Consider the following 25,479-nt stretch of genomic DNA (forward strand, 5'->3'; position numbering starts at 1 on the left):
TCGCGAGGCGTTCGTCTTGCGGGGTACCACTGTACTATATTCTTGTCTGCTCTCAGCTTCCCCTAGCTTATTGATAATAATAATAATAATAATAATAATAATAATAATAATAATAATAATTTATTATTTATACCTCGCCCATCTGGCTGAGTTTCCCCAGCCACTCTGGGCGGCTCCCAATCAGTGTTAAAAACAGTACAGCATTACATATTAAAAACTTCCCTGAATAGGGCTGCTTTAAGATGTCTTCTGAATGTCAGGTAATTATTTATCTTTTTGACATCTGATGGGAGGGTGTTCCACAGGGCGGGCGCCACTACCGAGAAGGCCCTCTGTCTGGTTCCCTGTCGCCTCACTTCTCACAATGAGGGAACCGCCAGAAGGCCCTTGGCGCTGGATCTCAGTATCCGGGCTGAACGCTGAGGGTGGAGACACTCCTTCAGGTATACAGGACCGAGGCAGTTTAGGGCTTTAAAGGTCAGCACGAACACTTTGAATTGTGCTCGGAAACGTACTGGGAGCCAATGCAGATCTCTCAGAACCGGTGTTATGTGGTCCCGGCGGCCACTCCCAGTCACCAGTCTAGCTGCCGCATTCTGGATTAATTGCAGTTTCCAGGTCACCTTCAAAGGTAGCCCCACGTAGAGCGTGTTGCAGTAGTCCAAGCGTGAGATAACCAGAGCATGCACCACTCTGGCGAGACAGTTCGCGGGCAGGTAGGGCCTCAGCCTGCGTACCAGGTGGAGCTGGTAGGCAGCTGCCCTGGACACAGAGTTAACCTGCGCCTCCATGGACAGCTGTGAATCCAAAATGACTCCCAGGCTGTGCACCTGGTCCTTCAGGGGCACAGTTACCCCATTCAAGACCAGAGAATCCCCCACACCAACCCGCTCCCTGTCCCCCCAAAACAGTACTTCTGTCTTGTCAGGATTCAACCTCAATCTGTTAGCCGCCATCCATCCTCCAACCGCCTCCAGGCACTCACACAGGACCTTCACCGCCTTCACTGGTTCTGATTTAAAGGAGAGGTAGAGCTGGGTGTCATCCACATGCTGATGAACACCCAGTCCAAACCCCCTGATGATCTCTCCCAGCGGCTTCATATAGATATTAAAAAGCATGGGGGAGAGGACAGAACCCTGAGGCACCCCACAAGTGAGAGCCCAGGGGTCTGAACACTCACCCCCCCGCCACTTTCTGGACACCGCCCAGGAGGAAGGAGCGGAACCACTGTATGACAGTGCCCCCAGCTCCCAGCCCCTCTAGATGGTCCAGAAGGATGTTATGGTCGATGGTGTCAAAGGCCGCTGAGAGATCCAGCAGAACTAGGAAACAGCTCTCACCTTTGTCCCTAGCCCGACGGAGATCATCAACCAGCGCAACCAAGGCAGTTTCAGTCCCATGGTGAGGCCTGAATCCCGATTGGAAGGGATCCAAATGGTCCGTTTCCTCCAGGCATGCTTGGAGTTGTTCAGCAACCACCCGCTCAATCACCTTGCCTAAGAATGGTAGATCTGAGACTGGGCGATAGTTGGCCATATTGGCCGGGTCTAAATATGTTTTTTTAAGAAGCGGTTTGATAACCGCCTCTTTCAGCGGGTCTGGGAAGGCTCCCTCACGGAGGGAAGCATTCACCACCCCGCAGAGCCCATCGGCCAGCCCTTCCCGGCTCGCTTTTATCAACCAGGATGGGCAAGGATCAAGGAGACAGGTGGTCGGTTTCACTTGTCCAAGCAGCCTGTCCACAGACGCTGTCTCTGTAATCTTTCTGGTGCCCATTTAAGACCTTCCATTTTCAGCAAGCCTTTTAAGCTGAGTTTTCCCCTAAATTCAATTGCTTGAGCCTTTGGAAGAGGACTGATAACTTTCAAATTATTCCTCCACAGCTGAGATTCCAGTAGGGATCTGAATGTTTATCTGAAATGCTTTGATACATTTCAGTAATCCTCTCGTGTGTGTTCAAACACTGCTCAAAATCATCCATTTTTTATGCATCTCTGAAACTTCTATTTTAAGAGCGGTCATATCAGACTCAATCTCAGCTGGATCTTTCTGAATTGGCTTGAGAGCTGCTAAGATCTCTTGTACAACACCAGAGCTCAGGTCTGTTCCAGTCTCCCCTGCCATCAGTTGTGCAGCTGAACTGGCAGCAGCTCCTGTTTCCTTCCTTTGGTATTCCTGTTACTCATTATCAAAGATAGCGTAGAGAAACAAAGAGAATATCTGCCCGATTTGTGAAGTTCTTTTGCTCAGACAGTCTGGTAATCAAGTTGTCCTGAAGCCAGTTAGAAGACAGGAGAAGGGAATTGCTGCTCATGGCGCCATGTGCAGACGAGAAGATTTTTTCAAACAGGAAATTGCCAGCACTATAGACATCACCTTTGATTCCCTTACGCATGAAGTGTAGGCAGTTTTGTCTACCTGGGATCCACCATAACCAGCAACCTCCAAAAGGATTTAGGACCATGTGATGTTAACTTCCAATACCAAAATGGAGGTCTACCGGACTTGTGTGTTCAGCTTGCTGCTTATGAAGTGAATAATGGGCACCTTACAGCCGCCAGGAGGGATGTCTCAATGCCTTCCACATGGGCTGTGTCAGGAAGATTTTGGACATCAGATGGCAGGGCAGAGTCTCAAACAAAAATGTTCTCTCCCGAGCCCACATTCCCAGCATGTTCACACTTCTATCTCTACAATGTCTATGCTGGCTTGGTCATGTACGCAGAATAGAAGATGGCAGGATCTCCAAGGACGTGCTCTATGGAGAGCTGGCTTCAAGCACCAGGCCCATTGTCAGACCCTCTCTGGGTTACAAAGATGTCTGCAAATGTGACATGAAGGCTGGCAACATGAACTCTGCCATGAGGGAATCCCTTGCAGACGAATGCAGTGCCAAGAGGCAGACAGGTTGTGTATCCACAGCAGTGACCAGAGAAGGATTGACTGCTGGGAGGAGCACAGAGAAGAAATGCCACGCTGTACCTGTAACAGCAAAACCAGACTCCTTCATCTGCCCCACCTGCAATAAAACATGTCTCTCCTGTATCAGTCTCTATAGCCACAGCAGGTGCTGTAACTCTCCAACAGTTTGACTTATCTCCCAATGGTTCACTCTTCCACTGTCTCCCAAGATAGATGGGTGACAACAACAATTCTATACCTGCCTATATAGCACTTTTCCACCCTCACAACAACCTGTGAGATAGGTTACTATTATTCCCATTTTACAAATGGGGAGTGAGGATGGAGAATAGCAATGCTCAAAGCTATGCAATGAGTCCATAATATCAACCTGAACCTGATTATCTGTGTTTCAAATCCAAATATTTATCTGACCATGGCTTCATGGCTAGGCTTTTTGTTTCATCCTTTAAGTTCCAGTTCCATCTACTTCATTGAGTTTGCAAACTGGAATTTTCAATCCAATTCCCTTTGCTCTGCATTAATGTTCCCACACTATTTCCCTCCAAAATATGGGCTTGTCTTCCCTCCAGTTATTTTTTACAGTTTGCTGCCTTTGTCATGCAACTATATTTCCATAGTTCTGTATTCAAAGTCCTTTGTGAAGAAGTCATTTAATTATTTGAAGAAACAAAATTTATCCAATTTGATGAACCAACAATACACTTGGCAATTCTATTAGCAAATGATGAAATATATACAACTAGCAAAGAACATGCCACACATCCACCTCCATGTTCCCCTCTCTGCTAGTCACACACATCTATCTACTGAAAGGAAAACTACAGTATGTGGGTCTCCCACTCATTCTGGAATGTGGCAAGGGGAAAGCAAACACTGAGAGCCACTAAGGAGCCTGACTGCCATACTCTGTACTGTTATGCTCCTGCACCCATAACCTGCGCTTTCCTATATGGCCAAATCTCCCCCAGGGTGAGAGGCTGGGATGAAAAAGGAGGGATCCCAGGGAAGAGCTGGGGGGGGGGTGAGAATTGCCTGTAGGAGAGGACTCCATATGCTACTTGTTCTGTTTTTTGTTTTTGGAGCTGTTATTTTAGTGTATTGTGAAAATCTTTAATAAAATTATTGATTTACAAAATAAAACCAAATCAGTCTTCAGTGCAGAAGGAAAGGTGTCTATATTTGTTAAACAAATTGAAATAAGAGTCCTCAATTTGTCTGTTCAAACCCAGATAATGCTGAAGTACTTTGTTTAAAAGATGGCACCACAGTTCAGATTTTTGTTTCAGATAAACACTGTATCCTCCCATGCTCGTAAGCTGTTCTGAATAAAAAGTCTACTGAGCCATTCAATTGTCTAGACTACGTGTAAACATTCTGAGGGTTACATTAACCACTGGGGTTGCTCATTAGAGCACCTGAAATTTTGATTCTTTTTACTCTTAACTGGTACAACAAACAATATATTTTCCTCACACAAATACACTTCTCTACAATGAACTTGTAAGAGCTCAAGGCATGTTCTGTGAGCCTTTGCTATTAAAATAACTATTCATTCTATGCAGACAATTTTGATCCCAACCTTAGTCAAAGGAAACAAACTTTACAATTTTGCTAACATCCCTCCAAATGCCTTTCAGTAACAAAACATTTTTCTTTATCAATACCTTCTTATTACAGTAGTTTAGATAAAGGGAGAGCTGCTTTCGCTTCCTTTCCTCTATTTCTTCACTTGACTGGTTGTCAACTTTGTCCTGAATTTTCTGTAGCAGCGGGCTTGAAACATTCTCAAACCACTTCTTGTACAGCATTTCCCTCCTCCTTAGAGCTAAGAAATCATTGTGCTTCAAATACCTGTCTACTTCCTAATTGACAGAGAGACTATTGTTAACAAAGCTGGGTCTCTTATGAACCAGTAAAACAAATTACTTTAAACCAGACACTATTCAAAAATAAAGGACATCGGAAAGAGACAAGTCATTAATCAACTGAAACCCAAGGGGTGCTTGACACACTGAAATATCTGTACACAAAAGACATGCATTTTAATCAAATGTGTAGCCAACTTGTATACCATTATGCTGAAACTTGCATACTTTGTTTTTTTGCTGTACCAATATCTGCTTTAAAACCATAGCCAATCATATGACAACTGAATGTGAAGATTACTACTGTGTATGGTTTGCTACATAGAAACAGCTTATCTGTAGGACTTTTGCAACATGTAAAGCAGCTGTACTACAACACAATGTTCTTAACTAGAAAAAGTGCATATTCAGAAAAGGTTGCAGATAGGAATAAACTAATTAACAGCAAGGCTATAATTTCATAGTTGAGTGATGCAAAATATACAGACCACATGCCACAATTCTGTTTGGCCTTAAGGACTCCTGAATACTTTGAGAATCTCGTTGATTTTTGAAAATTTTTATTTCTTGCTATTATAGTTTTGAAGAAAATCTTGACGGCGTGGCTTTCACAGGTGGGCTGACCAGAATGAGGGTAGGTTTAGGAGCTAACCCAGCCTCTCTCAACCTTGAATCCCCAGATGTTGTTGAACTACAACTCTTGTCATCCCGGACCATTGGTCCTGATAGCTAGGGGTGGTGGGAGTTGTAGTCCAGCAACATCTGGGGACTCAAGGATGAGAGAGGATGGGCTAGACTATGCCTGGAATTCTGGAATGGAGCGGATTGTCACACTAACTGGCTGGAACTCCACAGGGCCAAGGACCTGAATAAGAAGCCAGACCAGCTAAAGAGATGATGACACTAGGATATCCTGATGTTCTCTCTGGCCAAGAACCTCCTTAAAGAACAAGGTGAGGCATGTTTGATGGGCAAATACATCACACATACTGGCATTTTCCAAAAGTAGCATACAAGACTATAAAGGCTTCCATAAAGACTATAGAATCACACAATTGTAGTTGGAAGGGACCATAAGGGTCATCTAGTCCAACCCCCTGCAATGCAGGAACATGCAACTGTCCCATACGGGGATCAAACCTGCAACCTTGGCATTATCAGCACCACGCTCTTACCAACTGAGCTAAACAACTCCATTATTCTTATGTGAGTAGTGGAGCCAAGGCAAGGCAAATCCACACCAAGGTACACATGGTGCAAGAAGACGTACACAGCCCAGCCGCTGACGCATTTGCAACAGCTCACTTCTAGGAGCTGGAAACCTACAATACCCCATTCTTCACCTAACTGAACTATGACCAACAACACCTGGTGCAGAGTGGCCAAGACACAGGCGTCAGACACAGTCCCAGGGCCCAAGTAAGTAACAGAGAGTGGAGGTAACATAGCAGAGTTTGTAAAATGAGCTTAAGGTGATGAAATTGTAGAATGGTACAGAAGAAGAATAAAAGAGCAGGGAAGGAAATACATGGGATAGATATATCCAAGGGTAAAGGTAAAAGTAAAGGTAAAGGGACCCCTGACCGTTAGGTCCAGTCATGGACGACTCTGGGGTTGCAGCGCTCATCTTGCTTTATTGGCCGAGGAAGCCGGCGTACAGCTTCCGGGTCATGTGGCCAGCAGGACTAAGCCGCTTCTGGAGAACCAGAACAGCGCACGGAAACGCCGTTTACCTTCCCGCTGGAGCGGTACCTATTTATCTACTTGCACTTTGACGTGCTTTGGAACTGCTAGGTGGGCAGGAGCAGGGACCGAGTAACGGGAGCTCACCCCGTCACGGGGATTCGAACCACCGACCTTCCGATTGGCAAGCCCTACACTCTGTGGTTTAGACCAAAGCACCACCCGCATCCCTTTCTCCAAGGGGAAGTTAACACAAATGGAATAAGGCAACTTCCAATTCTTTCTAGCTAGTGGAAGGAGAGATTGCATGCATGATATTGCATGAGATCGTCATGTTCAAACTAATGAAAACTGATGTTTAAAGTTTTTTAAAACTTTAAATCTTTTTTAAAACCCACATAATTTGGGTCTTAAAAAAGCAAATTATTTGTAAACTCCATTTCTTACAGGGTAAAAGACACATGGGATTTCTATAACCAACACATTTAACATTCCTAATTTTGTTCTTTAAATAGCATGCATGAGAGAAGCAATCATGGCACGTGGGGAGGGAGCCTTTATCTCTTTTCCCCACACCATGTGGTCCTGATGAAAACTACGCTCCTTAGCCCCAGGACAGTTTTCTCCACTCATGGCTGCTGCTTATGGAACAAAATGCAAGCATGCTAACCATTACATACATTTAACATCATGGCTAGTTTGTCCCACAGTAGTTTCCATATACCACATCTATAATGCCACTACATTTCAAGACCCAAGTCAAAAATGTGAAAGGTATCAGATTCAAAAGATATTTCAGCAACCATTGTTGTAGGAGAAGGCATAAGGGCTGGGCGATACTCCAATTTACTGTCTGAAATCAGTATGGCGTTCACTCCCCAGCCACCCCGATGTATCGGCAGTTCAAATTGCCTTTGCCCAAGCAGGCAAGCTGCATCTTTCCTTTTGGGTCAGTTGGTCGCTCCAGGAGGAAAGACGCAGTCCACCCACTCGGGAGAAGGCAGACACTTGACTGCAGCCTGCCTGCCTTTGCCTGGGAGGGCAGACTGCATCTTTCCTCCCAGAGCAAACAACCTCCCCAAGAGGAAAGACAAAGCCCGCCCACTTGGGCAAAGTCAGGTAAGCGCCTTTGAGGAAGCTCCAATGCCCTTCCAGCTTGCACATGAGCCGCAGCAGAATCAGAGCCACCCTCAAACTGCTCAGCTGGGCAGGGGGAAGCCTCAGCCCCCCCCCCCCCCCCGCAGCTGAGCAAGCGCTGACACCTTTCCGGCTCGTGACAGAGCTTCCTTGAACCGCTCAGCTGGGAGAGAAGCATAGACGCTCGCTCAGCTGTGGGGCAGAAGGCTCTCCCCTCAGCTGAGCGGTTCAAGGAAGTCCTGGGCTCATGCAAACTGGAGAGGCTTTGGGGCTCACTCACCATGTAGGGCTGGGCAATGTAGCTCAGCTGCTTCTTCCATCCCTAAGATGGGGAGGAAGAAACAGGCTAGACACATTCAAGGCATCATGATATATCAGCATATCACAGTATTTAGCTGCTGATATATCACAATGTGGAAAGCCAGGTATTGCCCAGCCCTACTAGGCTTCTTCATATCTGTAGGTCTTCCTCAAACGTTAGAAAGACATATTGTAAACCGACACTGTATTTTGTTTCTTACCCTCACAAAGCAGTTCTCTCTTTCCAGCAGGGCCTGGGTGGAACCAACAACATCCTGTCTTTCATTAACTACAGCCTAATAAAATACCAGCAAAATCTGTGAAGTAAAACTGCTGAATGAAAAGCAGTAATTAAGAATTAATTCTATGAGCAGCACAGCACTGTAGGATAAGTAGATCCATGATTAAAAAAAGACACAGGAAATAAAGCTACAGAAACATCTTTTTAAAATGAATGGGATTTGGGTAAGTGCAACTTTGAGGCTATATTGAATTAGAGATAATCTTGGAGTAGAATAAAAAGTGCAAAGAGAAACAAAAAGTGATAAAAGAAGTTGCCATTATTACTTCTTGTACAGATCAGAAGGTTAGAAGAAAAGCAGACTTTTCTGGCTGGAGTTATTAATCCAACATGCTTTAAGACATTTTAAATTAATTTAGAATATAAAGAATACATATTTAGAATATTTAATACTATTAGTATTTACATTAAGAATACATCCTAAAATTGTATAATAAACATATCAATAAAACATTAATATTTTGAGTTTTAGCACAAGTAAAAAAACATTCCCCAGAGTGTACAATACGTAGTGTGCTCCACTTCAATCCTATTTCAGCTGTAACTAGATAGCTACTGAATCAAAAGGTCAATAATTTAGTGATAAGCATCTATTCTTAATCAAATTCAGGGGCAAACTTACAATCTTTCTTTTGCTAAGCAGACCCAAAATAATTCTAGTCATTAAATCGTCCTGTGGGAAGGATCCTGATGTCTTTTTATTTTTTTGTTGCTGTTTTAAAATGTGCTTTAAAGCTTCTTGTAAACCATATTGGAAATATTGCAGAACATTAACAACTGTAATAAATGAATAAATAACTTGCAGTCCTACATACATATATTCTTTACCCAAACAGATGTCACATTTAAAAAGTTGTTTCATTTAAAAAATAATTAAAATATAACTGCAGTATAAAAATCCCCATGCAGAGCAGACAGGAACTGAGCTTCATCTGAACCCCAAACTATATGGAACTCAAAGTACAGATGACTTTACAACAACAAAGTGGCTGTCAGGCCTTGTGTACCTTGTAGTAATATATTTTGTCAGCCTCATTCTCTAAGAAACCTGTTAACAAGAGTTTCCACCTTCTCTCCAAAGCTGAGAAAGCATAATTAGAGTAGTGCAAGTACTGATTTCTTACTACTGCCGCCAAACTCAGGTGTACCTGTGCAATGGAAAAATGTTTCAGCCAGTTTTCAGAATCGTTGGTCCCTCCAGGTTGAATACTTCTGCCAGCCTTGCTGGGTGATCTACTCAAGGGTGTAGAGACTGCTGGAAGAGACTTACAAGAAAACAGAGTGGAGTGAGGAATCACAGTGAATATACCATATTCTATCAACCTGATGGCATTTCCTGCTTGGCAGGGGGTTGGACTCGATGGCCCTTGTGGTCTATTCCAACTCTATGATTCTATGATTCTAACCCCAAATTCAAAGTTGCCTACACAAAGGATACAGTATTATCCTCAGCATTCATGCAAAAGAAAGTTGAGAAGGATGGAACACTACATCCTGAAATCTTTTGCTTTCAGTTCGGTGCAGACAGTACTTAAATGAAATGTAATTCCTTTCCCAGGTCTCTAGAAAACGGAGTGCCCCTCTCCAAATGGAAACAGGGCCATATGTGGGCCACCATAGTCTTCTTCCTCACACCAGAATATGGCCACCATTTCAGGGCTATAATGGTCTGGCATCCACATTCTGCAACCACTGACTCACCTGCACTTAATCAACTGACCGACTTGATTTTTCTTAAAGCTAATCTTAAGATTACTGTCTTAAGATCCCATTCATGGATCACTGCCTTGCCGTGGCGAAGGGGCCTGAATAACTCAGAGAAGCTATGAGCTATGCCATGCAGGGCCACCCAAGATGGACAGGTCATAGTGGAGTTTTGACCAAATGTGATCCACCTGGAGCAGGAACCAGCAAGCCATTCCAGAATCCCTGCCAAGAAAACTCCATGGACAAAGACAACAGGCATATAAAAGTTATGATGCTGGAAGATGAGCCCCTCAGGTCGGAAGGCGTCCAACATGCTACTGAGGAAGAGCGGAGGACAAGTACAAGTAGATTCAGAGCTGATAAAGCAGCTGGGCCAAAGCCGAAAGGACGCTCAGTTGCGGATATGCCTGGAAGCGAAAGGAAAGTCCAATGCTGTACAGAAAAATATTGCATAGGAACCTGGAATGTAAGAACCATGAACCTGGGTAAGTTGGATGTGGTCAAAAATGAGACGGCAAGAATAAATATTGACATCCTGGGCATCAGTGAACTAAAATGGATGGGAATGGGCAAATTCAGTTCGGATGACCATCATATCTACTACAGTGGGCAAGAATCCCATAAAAGAAATGGAGTGACTGTCAGGACTGGTCGTTGTCCTCTTCAGATCACCACACAAACGCTTCTTGTTCTTTTATAACTTTTTATTGCGTATTAACAAAACAATCTTATAAACGGTTCTTAACTATTATTCCTCAGAGTCACTTATTTCAGATACCTTCTGAGCTCTGCTTCTCGGTGACCAGTCACCCTCAAAAAGGCGCCCTGCCCTTCACTTTCCTGCTCTTTTTTCCTACCCTCCTGGCTAGAGCTGGCTTGTATCGCCCCTCCTCCCAATCTGAGCTAGAACTTAACCCTTGCCTTTCCTGGGAACATCCTGTCCCTCCCTGTTGTTCCTCTTGCTCCCTTCTATTAGATTCACTGCTCTCCTTCCCCCCTTGGGGAATGCTTTCTCCCTCTGGGAAACTGGAATCTTCTAATTCTAACTCTTCCCTGACAGTGACCCTCATAGTCAACAAGAGTGGCAAAAGCTGTACTGGGATGCAATCTCAAAAGTGATAGAATGATCTCAATACGAATCCAAGGCAGACCTTTTAACATCACAGTAATCCGTTTATGCACCAACCACTGGTGCTGAAGAAACTGAAATTGACCAATTCTATGAAGACTTACAACACCTTATAGAAATGACACCAGAGAAGGATGTTCTTCTCATTATAGGGGATTGGAATGCTAAAGTAGGGAGTCAAGAGATAAAAGGAACAACTGGCAAGTTTGGCCTTGGAGTTCAAAACGAAGCAGGGCAAAGGCTAATAGAGTTCTGTCAAGAGAACAAGCTGGTCATCACAAACACACTTTTCCAGCAACACAAGAGACGACTCTACACATGGACATCACCAGATGGGCAGCATGAAAATCAGATTGATTATATTCTCTGCAGCCAAAGATGGAGAAGCTCTATACATACAGTCAGCAAAAACAAGACCTGGAGCTGACTGTGGCTCAGATCATCAGCTTCTTATAGCAAAATTCAAGCTTAAACTGAAGAAAGTAGGAAAAAACACTGGGCCGGTAAGATACAATCTAAATCAAATCCCTTATGAATACACAGTGGAAGTGAGAAACAGGTTTAAGGATTTAGATTAGGTGGACAGAGTGCCTGAAGAACTATGGATGGAGGCTTGCAACATTATACAGGAGGCAGCAACAAAAACCATCCCAATGAAAAGGATATGCAAGAAAGCAAAGTGGCTGTCCAACGAGGCCTTACAAATAGCGGGGGAGAGAAGGCAAGCAAAATGCGAGGGAGATAGTGAAAGATACAGGAAATTGAATACAGATTTCCAAAAAAATAGCAAGGAGAGACAAGAAGGCCTTCTTAAACGAGTAATGCAAAGAAATAGAGGAAAACAACAGAATGGGAAGAACCAGAGATCTGTTCAAGAAAATTGGAGATATGAAAGGAACATTTCGTACAAAGATTACCATAATAAAGGACAAAAGTGGTAAGGACCTAACAGAAGTAGAAGACATGAAGAAGAGGTGGCAAGAATACACAGAGGAATTATACCAGAAAGATATGGATGGCTCGTACACCCCAGTTAGTGTGGTTGCTGAGCTTGAGCCAGACATCCTGGAGAGTGAAGTCAAATGGGCCTTAGAAAGCACAGCAAATAACAAGGCCAGTGGAAGTGATGGTATTCCAGCTGAACTATTTAAAATTTTAAAAGATGATGCTGTTAAGGTGCTACACTCAATATGCCAGCAAGTTTGGATAACTCAGCAGTGGCCAGAGGATTGGAGAAGATCAGTCTACATCCCAATCCCAAAGAAGGGCAGTGCCAAGGAATGTTCCAACTACTGCACAATTGCACTCATTTCACACGCAAGCAAGGTAATGCTTAAAATTCTACAAGGCAGGCTTAAGCAGTATGTCTCAGCAAGGCGTTCGACAAGGTGCCCCATGATATTCTTGTAAAGAAGCTGGTAAAATGCGGTCTTGACTATGCTACCACTCAGTGGATTTGTAACTGGCTGGCTGACTGACCGAACACAAAGGGTGCTCATCAATGGTTCCTCTTCATCCTGGAGAAGAGTGACTAGTGGGGTGCCACAGGGTTCTGTCTTGGGCCCGGTCTTATTCAACATCTTTATCAACGACTTGGATGATGGACTCAAGGGCATCCTGATCAAATTTGCAGATGACACCAAACTGGGAGGGGTGGCTAACACCCCAGAGGACAGGATCACACTTCAAAACGACCTTGACAAATTAGAGAACTGGGCCAAAACAAACAAGATGAACTTTAAGAGGGAGAAATGTAAAGTATTGCACTTGGGCAAAAAAAATGAGAGGCACAAATACAAGATGGGTGACACCTGGCTTGAGAGCAGTACATGTGAAAAGGATCTAGGAGTCTTGGTTGACCACAAACTTGACATGAGCCAACAGTGTGACGCGGCAGCTTAAAAAGCCAATGCAATTTTGGGCTGCATCAATAGGAGTATAGCATCTAGATCAAGGGAAGTAATAGTGCCACTGTATTCTGCTCTGGTCAGACCTCACCTGGAGTACTGTGTCCAGTTCTGGGCACCACAGTTCAAGAAGGACACTGACAAACTGGAACGTGTCCAGAGGAGGGCAACCAAAATGGTCAAAGGTCTGGAAACGATGCCTTATGAGGAACGGCTAAGGGAGCTGGGCATGTTTAGCCTGGAAAAGAGGAGGTTAAGGGGTGATATGATAGCCACGTTCAAATATATAAAAGGATGTCATATAGAGGAGGGAGAAAGGTTGTTTTCTGCTCCTCCAGAGAAGCGGACACGGAACAATGGATCCAAACTACAAGAAAGAAGATTCCACCTAAACATTAGGAAGAACTTCCTGACAGTAAGAGCTGTTTGACAGTGGAATTTGCTGCCAAGGAGTGTGGTGGAGTCTCCTACTTTGGAGGTCTTTAAGCAGAGGCTTGACAACCATATGTCAGGAGTGCTCTGATGGTGTTTCCTGCTTGGCAGGGGGTTGGACTCGATGGCCCTTGTGGTCTATTTCAACTCTATGATTCTATGATTCTATGAGTATGTGGAGCAAGAACTTCCAGAAGTGCAAGGTGGATTTCGAAGGGGCAGAGGAACCAGAGACCAAATTGCAAACATGCGCTGGATTATGGAGAAAGCTAGAGAATTCCAGAAAGACATCTACTTCTGCTTCATTGACTACGCAAAAGCATTTGACTGTGTCGACCACAGCAAACTATGGCAAGTTCTCAAAGAAATGGGAGTGCCTGATCACCTCATCTGTCTCCTGAGAAATCTCTATGTGGGACAAGAAGCTACAGTTAGAACTGGATATGGAACAAATGATTGGTTCAAAATTGGTTCAAAATTGTCTCCCTGCTTATTTAACTTATATGCAGAATTCATCATGCGAAAGGCTGGGCTAGATGAATCCCAAACCAGAATTAAGATTACCGGAAGAAATATCAACAACCTCAGATATGCAGATGACACAACCTTGATGGCAGAAAGTGAGGAGGAATTAAAGAACCTTTTAATGAGGGTGAAAGAGGAGAGTGCAAAATATGCTCTGAAGCTCAACATCAAAAAAACGAAGATCATGGCCACTGGTCCCATCACCTCCTGGCAAACAGAAGGGGAAGAAATGGAGGCAGTGAGAGATTTTACTTTCTTGAGCTCCATGATCACTGCAGATGGTGACAGTAGCCACGAAATTAAAAGATGCCTGCTTCTTGCAATGACAAACCTAGACAGCATCTTAAAAAGTAGAGACATCATCTTGCCAACCAAGTCCCATGGACTGCAAGAAGATCAAACTTATCCATTCTGAAGGAAATCAGCCATGAGTGCTCACTGGAAGGACAGATCCTGAAGCTAAGACTCCAATACTTTGGCCACCTCGTGAGAAGAGAAGACTCCCTGGAAAAGACCCTGATGTTGGGAAAGATAGAGGGCACAAGGAGAAGGGGACGACAGAGGACGAGATGGTTGGACAGTGTTCTCGAAGCTACAAACATGAGTTTGACCAAACTGTGGGAGGAAGTGGAAGACAGGAGTGCCTGGCCTGCTCTGGTCCATGGGTTCACGAAGAGTCGGACCCAACTAAACGACTAAACAACAAAAACAACAAGAAGACTACTGTATGACCTCCAAAGTAACCACATAAACATTGTGAATAAATAAAATATTGTGCATTGCTCCGTTACTACAAACATTTGGAAACTAAACAGAACTCTTTTTCGACATGAAGAGTAATTATATAAATTGCCTTCAATATATAACTGCCTTAGCTTAGCCACCGATGGAGCTGACAGTCCATTAACAGGAAAAGCATGCACCTCAATAACAATGCTCAGCATTTGTACAGTACTTTGAATATGTTATAATTTCTTGCAATCACTGTTGTCCCCCTGTGGCCGATGGGGGTCTGAGGCTGAGAGAGAAAAGCTTGTCCAAGGCCCTGTAATGCAGTCATGGCAGAGGTAACATTCAAAGCCAGGACACAAGTGCTAAGCTCAGTACATTATTTTTCTTATTTATTTCAAGTACTTATATACAACTTTTCATCTGGAAATTTCCCAAAGAAGTTCATTAGTCATTGTGTTATGCCTGCTTGTAAATATGAAGATCACCCTTCTGAGCAGGGTAAGGAAAATTTCCCCAGATTATTTATATCCCACCTTTTCTCAAAGGACCTCAAAGTGGTGCGCACACTTTCCCCTCCCCTCTCCATTTTATCCTCACAGTGACCCTGGGAGGTAGGCTAGACCGTGAGTGGCCCACGGTCACCCAGTGATCTTTGGGGCGGAGTGGGGATTCAAATCCTGCTTTCCCTGGTCCTAGTCCATCACTCTAGCCCCCGTTGGCTCTTTTGAAATGTAAAGAATCAAGGTCTAGCTAAGGAATTTGGCTACTTATGTTTAGATAAGTTGACCTCACAATGGGAGTTTTAGATTTATCATTTTTTTAAGAAACTTAATTAAATCAAAATGAAATGCTGCTTTAACTGTTTTGCACTGCTAGCACTACATATTTTGTGATAGTACACTGCCAAAGTAGTGGATATAGTCCCACGTTAAGCACCTAGTCACTCACTTGCTTTCGCTCCGCCCTCATCTGCTCCATTTGGGCCCTTGGACAGCGAAGTCTTATGAGCCACTCCAAGTCTGTACTTTCCTGCCTTGGCACTCCAGGATAGACCTAGTATGAGATTGTTGAATTAGCAAAAAGGGGGGGGGGAGAGCCTTTAAAAAATATACTGGCTCCTCTCCACAGCTCCAGATCACAGCTTGTCAAGCCAGACGTCAACTTTCTAATAACTCACTCTAAAAGTACCGGTATATGTATCTTGTAGGCTACTGAGTGGAATGGGGAACCAGTACTTAGTACAACAGAACCTCTCTACAATAGACAATAAGTGTTCCAAAGTTAGGTCATAGGACTGTGACATCAGTCCTCAATTCCAACTTATTCAATTCTTTGAGATGTTTTTCTTTATTCCCTAGAAGTTCTTTCTACCTGAAAGAACATGGCATAACAGCAATGGATATGCAGAAATTAGATAAGGTGGGTGACTAAGCAGAATGTACTTGGCATAGTGTTATGGAAATATTAAGTGCTGTATCTTAGAAGTACAATGCACACATGCAGTGCTTCCCAAAATTCTCGTCTTCTGCTGTAGTTCTGAGAAACTATGAAACAGGCCAATTACAGCACAAACATGCAATACATCTTTAATGATACATAAGAAACTAGTTTAACAGTGTTGCTATGTAACTATCACATAAGATTTAAATAGCTGCACAGTGGTACCTCGGGTTACGAACAGTCCTGCTTACGAACGCTTCGGGTTACGAATTCCACAAACCTGGAAGTAGATGTCCCAGGTTGCAAACTTTGCCCCGGGATACAAATGCAATCTGCTTCTGGGGCCTCGGGAGGCCTACATATGTAGGGAATGCGTGCCTCAGGTTAAGAATGCTTCGGGTTAAGAATGGACTTCCAGAACAAATTAAGTTTGTAACCCGAGGTACCACTGTAAATGATTGCATTACCACATCTCAATTTTTATGCTTTTTTTTTTTAAGATTCTCTGGGAGCTACAACCAAAGAATGGCTAATACAATGGTACCTCGGGTTAAGAACTGAATTCGTTCCGGAGGTCCATTCTTAACCTGAAACTGTTCTTAACCTGAGTTACCACTTTAGCTAATGGCACCTGCCACTGCCGCTGCGCTACTGCCGCGCAATTTCTGTTCTCATCATGAAGCAAAGTTCTTAACCCAAGGTACTATTTCTGGGTTAGCGGAGCCTGTAACCTGAAGCATCTGTAACCTGAAGTGCATGTAATCCAAGGTACCACTGTACTTATACAGTCATACCTCGGGTTGAAGTAGCTTCGGAATGAGTATTTACAGGTTGCGCGCTGCGGAGACCCAAAAGTAACGGAGTGTGCTACTTCAAGGTTTCGCTGCTTGCGCATACGCATATGGTCAAAATGATGTCACGCGCATGCACGGAAGCGGCGAATTGCGACCCGCGGGTTGCGTTCGCTTCTGGATGCGAACAGGGCTCCGGAACGGATCCCATTCGCTTCCAGAAGTACCACTGTAAAAACCCCAAGGTGCACAAAGACAATACATATCCATATGCTATTTCCTGGGCAGATGAAGTTTTGTGGCGCATCCTGTTCTACATTCTGTCTCTTTAATGTTATTGTTGTTTATTAAATTTGTATACCTCCCATCAAGATACAGAGGATTGCTTCATGGGATCAGTAGGAAACTAAGTAACAGTGCTCTCTGAAATCCCTCTCCCAAGTCAGACACAGCTTGTCTTTAAGAAGGGATAGCATTTTTGAAAATTTTAGAAGCATTGTGGCGACATATATAACACAAATCTTAAATACTGTGAAAGAAAGGAAAAGCAAACAGAAGAAGGCTCTTATGAACTGATGCACTGTTACCTCCATCATATCCATCAAAAATTAAGAATCAGCTGTGTCTGGAATTCAGAATGCATCAGCTTTATTGCATTTCTTCAAGAAAACATTTGACCTTCTGTACCTGGTAAGGTGTAATAGGCATCCATTCTGTAAGCGCTATAAAATCCTCTTCTTTATCCAAATGCGAGAATCCAGTCTTTGTAGGCTGTAATGATATTTGCTGGATAAATTTAAAGTAAAAAAACCATCTAAGGCAATGCTTACTTGAGAGTATGTCTCATTGTCACATCCTTCTGACTTAAGAGTGAGCAGGAAAGGTCTCACAGCGATAGGCTGATGAGCTTTAAGTTCCAAGGGATTTCCCAGTTTCCTCAAAACAAGTGTGTTTCTTAAAAAAGGGTGAGAGCCAATGTAATGCAAGTGTCTGCTCACACAAGGGGGTTTCTCTTTCCTCTCATCCCTCCTGAACCCTCCCAACCCCCTCAAACGTTCCTCTAGCATGCAAGGGGGCTAGATGCAGAAGAGAAACTGAAAATCAAGTTGCACAAGCCAATTTCCATTGAACAAATGGACATACTGTATATCACCGCATGTTGCCCCAAGAGTATAAACTTAGTTTATTTCAGTCATTAAAAAGATGATTTAATTGACTTGGAAAAAATGCCAATATTTTTCACCTTCACAGAACAACCAAGCACTGAGGAAAATAAAGTGAGGGTTGGGAGTAGGAATTTTTAAAAAATCAGACTAGAAAAATTGTCTTTCCACTAGGGAGGGAAATGTCATCGCACCATTCCTTGGTGTGTGGAGTGCCACAGGGCGCAATTCTCTCCCCGATGCTTTTTAACATCTTTATGCGCCCCCTTGCCCAGATTATCCAGAGCTTTGGGCTGGGCTGTCACCAATATGCTGATGACACTCAGCTCTATCTGCTGATGGATGGCCACACCGACTCAGCCCCGAACACACTGACCAGATGATTGGAAGCTGTGGCTGGATGGTTTCGTGGGAGTCGACTGAAACTAAATCCTTCGAAGACAGAGGTCCTATGGCTGGGTCGGGATGGCATGGGGATGAGGGACCAACTCCCTTCTCTTGCGGGGGGCCCAATTAGTGCCATTGCCTTCCATTAAGAGTTTGGGTGTAATCCTTGACGCCTCCCTTTCCATGGAGGCGCAAGTTACAGCAACAGCCAAGGTGACATTTTTCCACCTTCGCCGCATCAAGCAGTTGGTCCCTTACCTTTCCCGCCCTAACCTGGCCACAGTGATCCATGTGACGGTCATCTCCAGGTTTGACTACTGTAATTTGCTCTACGCGGGGCTGCCCTTGAAGATGACCCAGAAACTCTAGAGGGTGCAGAATGCTGCAGCGAGGCTCCTCACGGGGTCCCTGCCATGGGAGCATATTCACCCAGTGCTTTTCCAGCTGCACTGGCTCCCGGTGGAGGACAGGGTCAGATTTAAGGTGCTGCTTTTGACCTTTAAAGCCCTTCACGGCCTAGGACCCTCGTACCTACGGGACCACCTCTCCCGGTATGCCCCACGGAGAGCCTCAAGGTCCATAAATAGCAACACCCTAGTGGTCTCAGGCCCTAAGGAAGTTAGATTGGCTTCAACCAGAGCCAGGGCCTTTTCAACTCTGGCTCCGGCCTGGTGGAACGCTCTGCCTCATGAGACCAGGGCCCTGCAGGATCTGATTTCTTTCCACAGGGCCTGTAAGACAGAGTTGTTCCGTCTGGCTTTGGCTTGGAGCCAATTCTTTTTTCCTTTCCTTCTCCTCCTGCGATGAGGCTACATTTTAATATTTTAATGTTTCAATATTTTAATGTTGTATTTTAATTTTGTTTTTAAGTTGTAATCATTCAACTTGTTTTTATTATTGCTTGTAAGCCGCTCTGAGCCCGGCCTTGGCTGGGGAGGGCAGGGTATAAATAAATAAAAATTATTATTATTATTATTATTATTATTATTATTATTATTATTATATCAGATGCTTTAAAAAAATCAGACTATCTGTTTTTTAAAAATCATACTATATGCTTGGAGATATTGTATGTGTGCATCTGACGTGGCCCAGCCCTTACTACTTTATGCTCACAAGATACAGGAAGCCCCAGCTGACACAGCGTCCAGGCGAATTAAGCAGATGTGCAAGAAGAGGGTAAGTAGAGCCCCTTAAGTTAATAAGTTTATTAAAATAAACAGTGAGACAGAATAGTAAGGGCGCAGTAAGGGCATTGTGTGCTATGACCCAAATCTAGAAAAAACTTTTAACTCAGGAGCTAAATTCTGTTGTTGTTTAAAAGTACTTAATATGCTATACTTAGAACTGCATATGCATAAGCATTACTACTTGTTATGTCCAAGTTGCACCGGTCAACTGGATCGAGGAGGAGTTTAGAGCAAGAGGGAATGAGTTTATCCCCACTGCATGTTGAGTATATGTGACACATGAATTTGACTAATTTTTAAATGCAAAATCTAAATATGGAGGCAGAATTCGAGCAATTATGTAGTTCTTTACTAAATCAACCCAATACCCAATTATCCAGGTTGCACACTGAGAACTGTTGTGTCACAAAGGTTCATACACATTGCTGTCCTCTTCTCAAGTCTTAGATACATTAAAGTCAGGTTACTAAAATATCGACCTTTTTTGTCTGGGCGTATCTACGATATCGATGCCGGGCTTTTGGACAGCAAACTTTTATAAGCCAGTCTTCTCCTGAGCTGTCACTATCTAAAGATGTTGCTGAATCAGTCTAGAAAAAACAACAACCAAACACATTAAAGTAAGGATAAACAATGAAAACTTTCTGCACAGATGGCTTTTCCCACCCTACCACAACCAACCAACTAGAACTGCCATTTGTAGAAATGCCAGTGTGTTTAGAAGCCTATAAAGAATGTTCTTTATAAAATTCAGGTTCTTCTCAGATGTCAACTGCTAAAAGTAATAGGGGAATCCTCATAACTAAATAATCAGGTGTGATCCCTACCTCTTGCTGAACTGCCCATTCTAGAACAGGGATGGGGAACCTGTGGCCCTCCAAGGAGTTGCTGGGACTACATGTCTCACCACTGGCTATGCTGATGAGCCTGCTGGGAACTGAAGATCTGGAGGGCCAAGGGTTCTCCATCCATGTTTAGAACAGTATCATTTATAGAGGGAAATGAAGGTTGGAGTTGGATGGGGAACAGACGACTACCTCAGTGCTTAAGGTGGCCCAAACATAACTAACATACTTAAGCTGCAGGATACATGCACCACTTGGAGAAAATCTGCTGTCTACTTCATGGGGGGGGGGGAACTCTTTGCATATTCATGTTATCACTAACAGGGTATTTATAACAAGAATCTGATGTTTTATTGTTTATTATTACATTACATTTTTGTACTTGTAATTATGTGTTTTTTCATATGGTTTTAACTACTGAAAGGCGGCTAAGGAATAAAACGATGAATGGATGGGTGTAAATGCAGTCAGTTTAGATTATCTGTGCAATTATGAGATCCCCCCCCCCCGGGTTTAAGATTGTAGCTTGTTGTTTGCCCTCTGTGGTTTTAAGCACACATGTAAATATTTTGCCCAAGCTATGTAGTTTTATGGTTCTGGGACTCTTAGCCCAGAGTTTAAACTTTTATGGCAGTGGTTTCCTCAACTTGCCTTGCCTTGTAGAGACAAAGGAAGGTCTTATCCCAAAGATGCTTCATGTGGTTAAAATCTGCAAGCGACAGAAGGTAAGTACACCCCCCCCCATGAAACATCAGGTGATGCTGTACCTTTTAGGAACTTCAGATACTTGCTTAGACATGCTTTTAGTAGCAATGTTTACTCGTTTTTGGAAGCCAGCAAGTTGCCCAGGATGCCAACTACACAACTTCAGATGAAATGTGCAATGTGTAGTGCCTTATATATTGCCATTTATTTTAAATCAGGATTGGTTTAAACCTAAATGGGGCTTATGTTATCTTGCCAGTGGTGTTTTAAGTATTACACATGGATTTTATTATAGATTTTGTGTGGAAGCATAACTGTAATTCTGCTTCCAGCTGGTTATGGATGAGCAATGCCTCAGCAGTGCTAAAGAATCCTAGTGCTCAAATGACCTACGGTAAATCTAGTTTGCATTTTGAAAACTGAAGGGATGGTTCTGGCTGTGGCTGCAGCTGCTGTGGGTGACAGAGAGCAGAGCCAGGCTCAGAAATTCCAACAGGGGGCGGAAGCCTCTCTCTGATTGGCTACCCAGCCAGCCAGCCAGCCAGCAGGGGGTGGAGCCAGCCCCTTTGGAGGGAAAATAAACAGGGCTGCTTCTGGGGGAGCGTTAGGGTTGGCTTTGAGGGGTCAGACAAGGCTCAGGCTGAGAAATAGGGCTTGGTTGGGATGGGAGAAAGGGATGAGGAGAGGATTTGAGGGAGGGAGAACTGGGAGGAGGAGACTCTCTCTAGCCAGAGGAAGAGCGGGTGGAGGGTCTGGGGAAAGTCTTCTGACAGGAACTAACTGGAGGGCTGAGTCTGAGCCAGGAGAGGGAGAAGAAGATGGGGGAAGGCAGACGAAAGCGGGAGGGGAGAGATCTTCTAGGCCAGACCCACTTGTCAGAGATGCCTCGTTTTGGGACACACGACTTCCGATTTACTAGCAAACGGGAGGCTAAGCAAAGCCCTTTCTCGCCCCGGAAGGAGCGCAGGGAGCATTGCTCTCTTCTGGGCCAAGAAGACCCCTAAGCCAGTAACAAGGGGGAGGGGACCCCCTGGGTCTGGGGTACTCTTTGAAAATACCTCAGTAGTGGGATTGCTAAGAGAGGGGAACTGAGGGAAAGCGCCCCTCACTTATGAACCAGGGTATTCAATTGGGAAACACTGGCCAGGAAGCACTCCAGTTGGAGAACAGCCTTGACCAAAGGTGTCATAGACTTTGAAGACACTCGAACTCAGGACGCAAGGGAGAAACGTGCTAAGAGGAAGGCACGCTTGGCAAATCCTCACCGTGACCAACTCCCGTCCGGAAACCAATGTCTCCGCTGTGGAAGGACGTGTGGGTCCAGAATTGGCCTCCACAGTCACTTACGGACTCACTGTTAAAACCGTGTTCTTATTCGGCTAAAGAAGATTGCCAAAGAAGCAGCAGCAGCAGCTGTGTCAAAAGTATTTAACTGTAATGCCTATAACAGCTAAGTAAAGAAACGAGAGGGAAGTAGCAGAAACTGAGTTAAGCATTTTACCACCTATTCAAGAACCTTGAACATCTACCTGAAGTGTAACAACTGATTTTTAGCATCCGAAGTTTAAGAAAAACTGTGTTTAAGCCTGCAATATCCTTATATTTAGTTTAAGCGATGTTGACTTCTACCTGAAAGAACACATCTCACGACCCAACTTTGTTTCACAAACTACTTCTTTTTGTAACTAAAACTTTTATTGCTTGATCAACTCCTACCTAAGACTCTAAATCACACAAGACTTGTGGTAAATTGTAGATTTTCATTTAATTGGCATACTGTGAGGTGCATCCACTATATTTAATTGGGGGCAGTAAAAGGAGTAAATCTACATATTAATTGGGAAATATATATAAAAAAATGTCCAGTAGCACTTGAGAGACTAAGTTTGTTCTTGGTATAAGCTTTCGTGTGCCTGCACACTTCTTCAGATATTAATTGGGAGTTAACGGTGAGATCTGCTACATGTAAGCCAGAAAGTCAGCCGGCAGCTTTTTTGCTCCGTTTGACATCTTTATCTGCTGCCGCCCAGAAGAGCCTTCCAAGAATTGGACCCGTGAGCAAGGCGGCAGAATCCCAGGCGCGGCTGGACTACAGCGCCCATCATCAGGCAGGTGCGGCTCAGCTGCTTAGAGCGCCGGTGCTGCCGGTTCGATCCCCGTGCGGGACAGCCGCCTCTTCCTGCCTGGCAGGGGATCGGCCCAGTTGCCTCCCGGGGTCCCTTTCCAAGGCCCTGCGCCCTCTGGGGAACCGCTTCCCGAGGCGGAGAAGGGCTGGTCCGCAGGGGCGGCCTTCGGAAAGCGAGGCCCCGGGGTCCCTCTGGATGCCGCCACTCACTCGGTCGGGAAGGCCCGGAGGAGGATGGTGCTCTTTGGGCGTGGATGTCATTGGCCCCCGCTGCCCTCCGGCGGCCCCGCTGCCCTCCGGGGCCTCCATGCCCGCCGGGGTCGGGCGCGGCCTCGCCCAGCGCAGCCCGCCGGGGTCGGAAGCGTCCTCGCCGCTGGCGGCGGAGGGACGCAGCGCGCCGGCCTGGGGGCGTCCCTCCGCCGGGGGAAAAGAGTCCCTCGGCTTCTCCTTCCCGGAGCTGCCTACGGAGTCCCGCTGCTCCCGAGGAGTGGTTGCCTCTTACCGGGCTGGGAACGGGGCTTCGGTTGGAAACACACGCGAGTCCCACCAGCCCCAGGAAGAAAAGGGCAAGTCGCCTTGCTGTATTCATCCGCGGAAGGCGGCCAAGGCGCCCGAAGTCCCGCTCGTAGCCATGGCGATTCGGGGCGAGAAAGGAGCTCCAATCAAAAGGGAGCGCGCTGCCCGAGGGGCCAATCGCTGGCCTCCGCCATTCATCCGCTGAAGAGGCTCGTGGTGGCAGCGATTGGCTTCGGGGAGACGAAGGGGCGGGCTGGTCCTTCAATCCACTTGCATGTAATTATCATCTCAGCCGGGGGTGGTGCGCCTGAGCATGTGCAGAGAGCCAGCCCCTCCCCAAGCGCCTCCCTGGCAGCAAGGATGGGGGGACTAGCCACTTGATAACTAGTTATAAATTATCTGGGGAACCCAGAATTTCCATAACAGTGGAGACGCCCAGAGGACATGCGCGGTCTAGCTGCACACATTCCATGCTACAGTATAACCAATTCACCTGTGCGAGCGAGAGCGCAGATAAAGTGACCTAGGGGGGCATTTGCTGATTAAAGGTAAAGGTAAAGGTACCCCTGCCCGAACGGGCCAGTCTTGACAGACTCTGGGGTTTGTGCGCCCATCTCACATCTATAGGCCGGGGGCCAGCGCTGTCCGGAGACACTTCCGGGTCACGTGGCCAGCGTGACAACGCTGCTCTGGCGAGCCAGCGCAGCACACGGAACGCCGTTTACCTTCCCGCTGGTAAGCGGTACCTATTTATCTACTTGCCCCCGGGGGTGCTTTCGAACTGCTAGGTTGGCAGGCGCTGGGACCGAGCAGCGGGAGCGCACCCCGCCGCGGGGATTCGAACCGCCGACCTTTCGATCGGCAAGCCCTAGGCGCTGAGGCTTTAACCCACAGCGCCACCCGCGTCCCTATTTGCTGATTAGTGTGGCACTTTATCCAGCTTAACATGCCTCTCCTGTCTGTTGGAGCTATTACATGTGCTGCTGAAGCAAGGTTGCATTTTCCATACTCTGCAAGTGATCCGATTTTCCAGGGACAGTCCCAGAATTACGAAAGCGACGCCAGCTTCTGATCTGATCTCGGAATGTCCCTATCCCCCACCCGCACCCCGCTCCGTGCTGCTGCTGCGGATTTCAGGGAGGAAAATGAGCCGGTGCTTGTTCTGAGTGGTGACTGCGACTGGCGGCTGCGAGGGAGCATCCCATTGCTTCTCCACGGCCATCGCTGCCTGCCTCCTCCCTTGGGCAGCTGCTGGAGAGCGGGTGAGGAAGCCGAGAGGCGGCTGCTTCGCATGCCCAGCCTTTCAGGAGGCACTGGCCCGGCACTGGTGCAGGCAGAGGGCAGGGCCGCCCAGAGTGGGAAGAATGGGGGAACAGAGCACAAGGAGTCTTACTTTTTCATACAGAAATGTGTCTAATCTTGCCCCTTCCTATAATTTATCAGTGTATGTTTTTCTTTTTGTAAATCTACCAAATAATAAATTAAAATCGGGATTAGGGGGTTTTATCAGACAGTGGAGGATGTATGTGCTGTGTCCTGCTGGTGTAGGGATGGTTTTCAATGGTTTTTTACTTTAATTTTACTTTGCGGCCCAACTAATTAACAGCAGTTTATACCACATATGCAAATGACAGTTTTGTCTTTTCAATGTATTATATATGCAAGTAATTG

The 25,479-nt window shown here is 45.3% G+C and overlaps 1 protein-coding gene across 1 annotated transcript in view; it reads right to left on the reverse strand.

Moving 5' to 3' along the window:
- Window positions 1-23,788, reverse strand: part of LOC309528410 (uncharacterized protein) — a 38,640-nt gene extending 14,852 nt beyond the window's left edge. The window contains exons 1-7 of the mRNA XM_082215801.1: window positions 23,503-23,788; window positions 20,097-20,207; window positions 17,565-17,663; window positions 15,595-15,699; window positions 9,363-9,479; window positions 8,135-8,209; window positions 4,593-4,790 (exon numbers count right to left, since the gene is read on the reverse strand). Of these exons, the coding sequence (XP_082071927.1) occupies window positions 4,593-4,790; window positions 8,135-8,209; window positions 9,363-9,479; window positions 15,595-15,699; window positions 17,565-17,663; window positions 20,097-20,207; window positions 23,503-23,601 (804 nt within the window). The 5' untranslated portion in view covers window positions 23,602-23,788. The remainder of the gene's footprint in view (window positions 1-4,592; window positions 4,791-8,134; window positions 8,210-9,362; window positions 9,480-15,594; window positions 15,700-17,564; window positions 17,664-20,096; window positions 20,208-23,502) is intronic.
- Window positions 23,789-25,479: the final 1,691 nt, after the last annotated feature.

The sequence above is a fragment of the Podarcis vaucheri genome (assembly GCF_965113315.1).
Source record: "Podarcis vaucheri genome assembly, chromosome: 3".
NCBI classification, from domain to species: domain Eukaryota; kingdom Metazoa; phylum Chordata; class Lepidosauria; order Squamata; family Lacertidae; genus Podarcis; species Podarcis vaucheri.